This window comes from Hypomesus nipponensis, chromosome 25 (genome assembly GCF_054491055.1).
Source record: "Hypomesus nipponensis isolate SF chromosome 25, ASM5449105v1, whole genome shotgun sequence".
Taxonomy (NCBI): Eukaryota; Metazoa; Chordata; class Actinopteri; order Osmeriformes; family Osmeridae; genus Hypomesus; species Hypomesus nipponensis.
Window position 1 is genome coordinate 3,570,001 of NC_140385.1, and position 7,500 is coordinate 3,577,500.

The 7,500-nt window shown below is 49.9% G+C and overlaps 3 protein-coding genes across 4 annotated transcripts in view; 1 reads left to right on the forward strand and 2 right to left on the reverse strand.

The window, feature by feature from the left end:
- The first annotated feature begins 10 nt into the window (after positions 1–10).
- Positions 11–7,125, forward strand: LOC146221811 (N-acetyllactosaminide beta-1,3-N-acetylglucosaminyltransferase 3-like). Its single transcript, XM_084691217.1, has 3 exons — positions 11–174; positions 4,674–5,737; positions 6,727–7,125. The coding sequence occupies exons 1-3, from the start codon at positions 171–173 to the stop codon at positions 6,916–6,918; spliced, it is 1,260 nt and encodes a 419-aa protein (XP_084547343.1). The 5' UTR covers positions 11–170; the 3' UTR covers positions 6,919–7,125.
- LOC146221812 (uncharacterized) lies at positions 647–3,929 on the reverse strand. 2 transcript variants are annotated; one of them, XM_084691216.1, is made up of 3 exons: positions 3,722–3,929; positions 3,408–3,589; positions 647–2,373 (listed from the first exon to the last, which is right to left on the reverse strand). In XM_084691216.1, the coding sequence occupies exons 2-3, from the start codon at positions 3,555–3,557 to the stop codon at positions 1,132–1,134; spliced, it is 1,392 nt and encodes a 463-aa protein (XP_084547342.1). In that variant the 5' UTR covers positions 3,558–3,589; positions 3,722–3,929; the 3' UTR covers positions 647–1,131. The 2 variants fall into 2 exon arrangements, with proteins under 2 accessions (XP_084547342.1, XP_084547341.1); XM_084691215.1 differs by having other exon boundaries at positions 3,408–3,929.
- Positions 7,126–7,239: 114 nt separating the features above from the next.
- LOC146221813 (protein O-GlcNAcase) overlaps positions 7,240–7,500 on the reverse strand; it is a 9,786-nt gene continuing 9,525 nt past the window's right edge. The window contains 1 exon segment of the mRNA XM_084691209.1: positions 7,240–7,500. This exon segment is cut by the window's right edge and continues 1,355 nt beyond it. The gene's annotated coding sequence lies outside the window, so the exon portion shown is untranslated.

Genomic DNA, 7,500 nt, shown 5'->3' on the forward strand with positions numbered 1-7,500 from the left:
AGGTGAGTTAGTCCCGGAAAAAAAACTAAACCAGACGATGGATTAAAAAGATGCTTTACCTCAACGTGTGAACAGATGAATTTATTTTATTTAACCAAGTAGCCTAGGCTACGATTAAAATGCTTGCGGACGTGTCGGTGGGAGATATATGAGCGCGGCCATCGTTGACCATGAGTGAGTATGTCGCTGCTCAATGTACTCACAAACTCTTTGATTACAATTACTTAGGCTTATCGAACGTTTAATTCGCTTCACTTACAGTTTACGCACTGCCTGAAATGTTAATCCAATTGTTGTAAAACTAGACTCATATTTTAGTGTTCAAACATCACACCATCAACTGAATACGTTTGTTTTCACTAAAAAGGGAAAACCAATGAATGTGAGTCCTGCACGAGGGTCTCCGCTGAGTTCGCCTGGGTTTGGCAGAGCCCCAGAGAAACCTTGACAGCAGGAAGAGGATCAGTAGAGTAGAGTAGAGAGTAGAGAGTAGAGAGTATTGAGAATTGAGATCTGAGAGTAGGAACACCAGGGACAACCAGAGCAGGCTTGTAAATGCGGTCACCTCACCTATTGACCAGTTGCGATTATAAAACATGAAAGTGACCAGGTGACAGCAAAGTTAAGATTCTTCTCTTACGTTTTTTTATTTAGTAGGGATCATGTACAGTTTAAAACATGTCACCATGCACCGTATTAGATTATAGACACACAAGACACATAGTACAAAGCTGCACACAAAAACACAACAGAAGCCCATGTCGGAGAGGGCAGAGCAGAGATTTACATTTACATTTACATGTATTTATTTAGCAGACGCTTTTATCCAAAGCGACTTCCAAGAGAGAGCTTTACAAAGTGCATAGGTCACTAATAATAGCAACAAGATAGCCCCATAGCATTGCGGGTAGCCAAAAACAAGAAGTACATATTGTGAGCAACCAAAAAATAATTGCTAAAGGGAAGAAACCATAAGAGCATGTAGTTAAGCAAGTTACAATTAAACAACATGAATCTCTAAGTGCAAGTGTACCTGTAGGAAAGCAATAAAAATAGGATTAACTAAAATTGAATACAACAGTTTAAATCAGCTACCACTAACCAACAAGAGCAACAGTCTAAGCAAGTCATTCAGATCCTTGAGGAAGCTAGCATTGGGTTGATTCCTAAGTACCGTTGTACTCCCGAAACAAGTGCGTCTTGAGCCTTCTCTTGAAGGTGGAGAGACAGTCTGTGTCTTTGATGGAGGTGGGGAGTTGATTCCACCACTGGGGGGCCAGGCAGGAGAAGAGCTTGTGTTGGGACCGGGCGGTTTTGAGCGGTGGGACCACCAGGCGGTTGTCTGAAGAAGACCGTAGGTGGCGGGTGGGGGTGTAAGGCTGCAGGAGAGACTTGATGTAGTCGGGTGCAGTCCCGTTCACTGCACGGAAGGTCAGTACCAGGGTCTTGAATCTGATGCGGGCCGTTATGGGTAGCCAGTGGAGAGAGATGAGGAGTGGGGTAACGTGGGAGCGTCGCGTTCTGAGACCTCTGAAGAGGGCGGGTTGCGCATGCTGGGAGACCGGCGAGCAGCGAGTTGCAGTAGTCCAACTTGGAGAGGACCAGTGCTTGGACAAGCAGCTGGGTGGAGTGCTCAGACAGGTATCTCTTGATCTTCAGTATGTTGTAGAGGGTGAATCTACACGACCGGGAGACTGCAGCAATGTGGGCCGTGAGGGAGAGCTCGTCATCCATGGTAACTCCAAGGTTCCTGGCAGAGGATGAGGGGGTCACCGTGGCAGATCCCAGGGTGATTGAGAGGTCGTGGGAGATGGAGGGTTTAGCCTGGATGATGAGAAGTTCTGTTTTGGCGAGGTTCAGCTGGAGGTGGTGCTCGGTCATCCAGGTGGAGATGTCTGCGAGGCAGGCCTCAATCCTAGCTGAGATCCATGCATCGGTCGGGGGGAACGACAGGTACAGCTGCATGTCGTCAGCGTAGCAGTAGTAGGAGAAGCCATGGGAGGTGATGATTGGTCCGAGTGAGGTGGTGTACAGAGAGAAGAGGAGGGGTCCAAGGACGGAGCCCTGTGGGACACCAGTGGAGACCTGGCGAGGGTCTGACAGTTTGCCTCCCCAGGAGACCTGGTAGGATCTTCCCGACAGGTATGATGAGATCCACTGGAATGCAGTGCCAGTGATGCCCATATCAGAAAGTCTGGAGAGCAGGATCTGGTGGTTAACCGTGTCAAACGCTGCAGAAAGGTCCAGCAGAATGATGACGGATGACCTCGAAGCCGCTCTGGCAGACTGGAAGGCAGTGGTGACTGAAAGGAGGGCAGTCTCTGTAGAGTGGCTCGTCTTGAAGCCCGATTGGTTGGGGTCAAGCAGGTTGTTCTGAGAAAGAAAGTTCGACAGTTGGTTAGATACAGCACGTTCAATTGTTTTAGAGAAGAAGGGTAACAGTGATACCGGTCTGTAGTTCTGGAGGACGGCAGGGTTAAGGGAGGGTTTTTTGAGTAGAGGGGTAACTCTGGCCTGTTTGAAGGCAGAGGGGAAGGTGCCAGAGGTAAGAGAGGAGTTTAGGACATGGAGCAGAAAAGTTATGATCGAGGGGGAGATGGTTTGAAAGAGAGGGGAGGGGACAGGATCAAGGGGACAGGTGGTGGGGCGATGAGAGAGAATGAGATCAGAGAGCTCTGCCTCAGACAGGGGAAAGAAAGAGTTTAGACATTTAGTTGGGTCAGTCATGGAGGGTGAGGGGGTAGGAAAGTTGGGTTTAGGGAACCGACTGCTAATGTCTGCAACTTTTTTCTCAAAGAAGGAGGAGAAGTCGTCTGCTGTCAGGGTGGAGGGAGGGGGTGGGGGAGGTGGGTTAAGAAGGGTGGAGAAGGTAGAGAAGAGTTTGTGGGGGTTTGAGGCAGAGTTAATTTTGTTAAGAAAGTAGAGGGTTTTGGCACCAGTTATGTGAGAAGAGAAGGATTTAAGGAGGGAGTGATACTTATTAAGGTCCAGACCGTCTTTGGACTTGCGCCATCTCCTCTCAGCTGCCCGAAGGGTGGACCGTTCTTAACGAATAACATCCGTAAGACACGGGCAGGAGGGAGAAGATTGCGCAGGCCTGGTTGACAGGGGACAGAGAGAGTCAAGTGATGCAGTTAAAGTGGTTAACAGGGTGTCAGTGGCAGTGTTAGTGGGGTGGGACGAGAACTCGTCAATGGGAGGGAGGATGTTATAACCGAGGAGAAATGGGAGGGGGATAGGGAGCGGAGGTTGTGCCGGAAAGTTACGAGGGGAGGGGAGGTAGGAGGGGTTGGAGGGAGAGAGACAGAGAATTGGATAAAGTAGTGATCAGAAATGTGCAGTGGGGTTACAGAGGTTAAGTCAGTGATACAGTTACGTGTCAGGATGAGGTCTAGCTGTTTGCCTGCCTTGTGGGTCGCCTGTGTGCTCAGCAGCGTCAAGTCAAAGGCAGTCAGGAGGGACAAGAAGTCAACAGCCTGCGTTCCTTGGAGGTGGATGTTGAAGTCCCCAAGGACTATCAGGGGGGTTCCATCATCCGGGAGGACGCTGAGGAGCATGTCCAGCTCCTCCACAAAGTCGGATAGCGGTCCTGGTGGGCGATAAAGAACAATTAAGCATGCTTTGATAGGATCAGTTAGCATCACATAATGGTGTTCAAATGATTTGGCAGTAACAGAGAGTGGTGTGGATGTGTATTTGATATGTGGGGAAAAAAGCAAACCTGTCCCACCACCCCGCCCGGTTGAGCGGGGCGAGTGAGTGAAGGAGTGGTTGACGGAGAGAGCAGCTGGAGTTGCGGATCCACGTCTCAGTCAGCGCAACGGCATGAAGAGAAGCATGAGAGGCAAACGCTGGGATGAAGTCTGCCTTGTTCACAGCAGACTGGCAGTTCCAGAGCCCTAAAGAAAGAGAGAGGGCAGGTGGAGAAGAACTGGATAGGTAGTGAAGGTTAGAAGTTGACCGGATATACTTTTTGACATACCTACGTCTACGGGTAGTGTAATAAACAGGAATGCTAAGGAAACACATGCTAGCTATGAATAAGTTCTAGGTAGAATATAATCTAATTTATGAATATGAATAGGTTGATACTTATCAGAAGAGGTGATCCTCCTCGTCGGCCTTCCTCGGTGGACTCCGCCGGTAGACTCCTTTGTCTTTGTTCGACTGACTCCCGCCGGTAGACTCCTTTGTCTTTGTTCGACTGACTCCCGCCGGTAGACTCCTTTGTCTTTGTTCGACTGACTCCCGCCGGTAGACTCCTTTGTCTTTGTTCGACTGACTCCCGCCGATAGACTCCTTTGTCTTTGTTCGACTGAGTCTTTGTGCGCCGAGGCTGGCAGACGAGGCTGCCTGTGTAGTGCTAACTGCCTTAAATATGCTAATGCACAGATACAACGCCCCCAATTACTGTCAAACAAAAGAATACCCTGAAACCGAAAATGACTCACTGGCTAGCTACTACTTGACCAGTTTGAACTGGTTCTCTAACTGCTGACCCTTCAGCTCTACCCAAAAGACTAAGTTTTAGCTAAACTCAATATTATACTACAGCCTTGATCACTCGCAGTCAATGCAGCGCTCTCGGTGTTCACTTCAGTAGGACGCTATACTCACATTTGAAATGTGTTTTCCATGAGCCTTGCTCACACATCTTCTCCCCTCCTCCCCAGGGGTTAGGTGGAGTCCAGTCCGGCCCAGGCCCCATGCCTTCCTCCTTGGCCTACTGTCTCTCTCCTCCCTGGTCCTCCTGGTTCTCTACTCCTCCCTGTTGAGTGACCGCTTCCTCCCCCCGTTCCTCCTCGGCTCCCCCCACTCCATCTTCCTGAGGTCCAGACACGTCCGCTCCTACCCCCTGCTGAGGCAGCCTCGCTGCTGCTTACACCCCCACGCCCCGGGATCAGGCCCCCGGATCGAGCCCGGACCCAGCCACCGGGGCCTCGGGCTCAGCCGAAGCCTCAACTCTAGCCCCAGGCTTGATGCCGGGCGTAGGCCGGTCCGGAGACTCAACGCTAGCCCTGGAACCAGGCACCTCCTCCTCCTGGCCGTCAAGTCCCACCCTGCCAACTGGCGAAGACGGGAGGCCATTCGATCCACCTGGGGGGAGGAGAGGAGCTGGGGGGGGGAGGAGGTGAGGAGGGTGTTCCTGCTGGGGGAGGGGGAGCATGGCGTGGCTGAGGAGAGCGATCGTCACGGCGACGTCCTCCAGTGGCGGTTCCGGGAGTCCTTCTTCAACGTGACCCTGAAGGAGGTCCTGTTCTGGGGCTGGTACCGGCAGCGGTGTTCCGGATCGTTCCGCTACGTTCTGAAGGGGGACGATGATGTGTTTGTGGACGTGGAGAGAGTGGTGAAGCTCCTGAAGAACCTGGAGGGAAGGCGACAGGGATGGATAGACACAGCAGCCAGCGGGAGGAGCGATGTAGCACCAGACATACCAGACAACCTCTTTACAGAGCCAGAGCTTCCAGACAGGACACTCGCAGAGCCACATCCAGGGTTGTCTACGGGGTCTCCCGGCCTTCTCTACATGGGCCGTATCTTCACACACACCCTGCCTGTCCGCCTCTGGTGGAACAAGTACTACATCCCCTACTCCCTCCACGCCGGCCAATACCCTCCCTATGCCGGGGGAGCGGGATACCTCCTGTCCAATCAGGCGCTCCTCCTGCTCGACCACGCCTCCCTTGCTGTGCCCCTCTTCCCCATAGACGACGTCTACGTCGGCATGGCAGCTGAGGTCAGCAAAACGGTTTGATGATAACCAAAGGGTTAACACGTTCACGTGGTTGTCATGCTACTTTCTCAAGATAGTTTGATCTCTCGTTAGTTCAATTATTAATGAACGTTTGTGCTGTAAAGTTGAGGTTTAGCTTCGTAGACTGCTGCAGTCTAAAACAAAGAAAGAACGGCCTTGAACTGTCATGTTAAGGTTCTAGAACCGTCCCAGGACGTGAAGGTTTGATGAAGAAAGTGTTTTGTCCGTCTCTTCATAAACGGAGTGACTAAGTTCAGTTGAGTTCTGGATTTTACTAAGTATTATCAATCTGCAGATTTGGAGAGAAAACCAGACCTCTGACAATAAAATGACAACACAACACCAGGCTTAGGTCTCAATGTATCTCTCTCCGCTCTGAAGGCCGGAGGACCATCTTTTATAGGGCACAAGAATGTAAATATAGTGACAGTCAGGCAGTTATGACTGTTACAACAGTCTCAGAGAAAGAGATTCACTGCTCCCAACACATGACCACTCTCAGACTAGAGAGTTCATAGTTGGAGCTCTCCTTGTAGTCATGACATTCAGTCATATACCCAGCACTTACTCCTGACCCCGAACATCTATTAACCCTGACACATAGACACAATCTACTCTTATTAATAGCAAGCTTACATGAGAACATACTAACTAGAATCCACTGACTAGTTCTATTGATTAGTGAATGGTGTAAGCACACAGGAAATCCCAATTTATTCCACGGGTTCTAGAACCATCCCAGGATGTAAAGGTTCTGGAACTGTCCCAGGATGTAAAGGTTCTGGAACTGTCCCAGGATAACTGTAAAGGTTCTACTTCCTGTCTTTATACTAGCTTCCTGTCTTTATACTAGCTCCCCCTCGTAAAGCCTATTGGAACCGTGCTTAAAACCTGCTATGCTGACAAACAAGGTCATTTTCAACACAAGTTGACGCAGGCGACACAGATGACCAGTGTGAATGTGTTCTCAGGCAGCCGGCGTGCCAGCGACCGACCACCGAGGCTTCCTCTCCAGGGAGTACTCCTCTACCCGTCACCCCTGCTTCAATCTCGGCCTGCTGGTTCTCCACAAGCTGGAACCTAAGGACCTGATCCACCTGTGGAGGTTCTACCAGACCCAGGGGCACACCTGTGGAGGCCCTGCCCAGCCTGGGCTCACCTAGCCTGGGGTGGACCTCAGCAGTGCCTACCCCCACCTCCCCGAACTTCCTCCTAGCTATTTAGCCAGTGACTGATAGCAATGTTAGCAAACTGTCCATGAACTTGAGAACCTTTCTCAGAAAATACAATTACTCTCAAGATACTTTTAATGTCAATCGAACTTCAGAAAGTTCTTCTTAAGCTTCTTAAATAAATCATTGTGTATAATACTCTGTGTCTCTCATTTGATCTGCCCTACTTTTAAAGAACTCATTACTAAAGATCACACTGATTATTACATATTAACCATAGTTTCCTCAGCCCCTTTGAACACATTCTGGGGTGGTGCCACCAAGATACTTTATTATAAATGAAGTATTTCTTATTTCTTAATCGAGCACACCCGCTACACTTAAACACAAAAGACATCAGGGGACAGGTAAACCAATCTTTAATCCTCTCAAACACAAAATAACGATCGAATCGTACATTTTGAAATGCCGTTTTCACTTTCAACAGCAACATGTGAACAGAAAGCTACAGTACATTATCTAAACCCTGTGTGGTTGCCTAGCTACGGGCTTCGGCCGAGGAGAACCTGATTG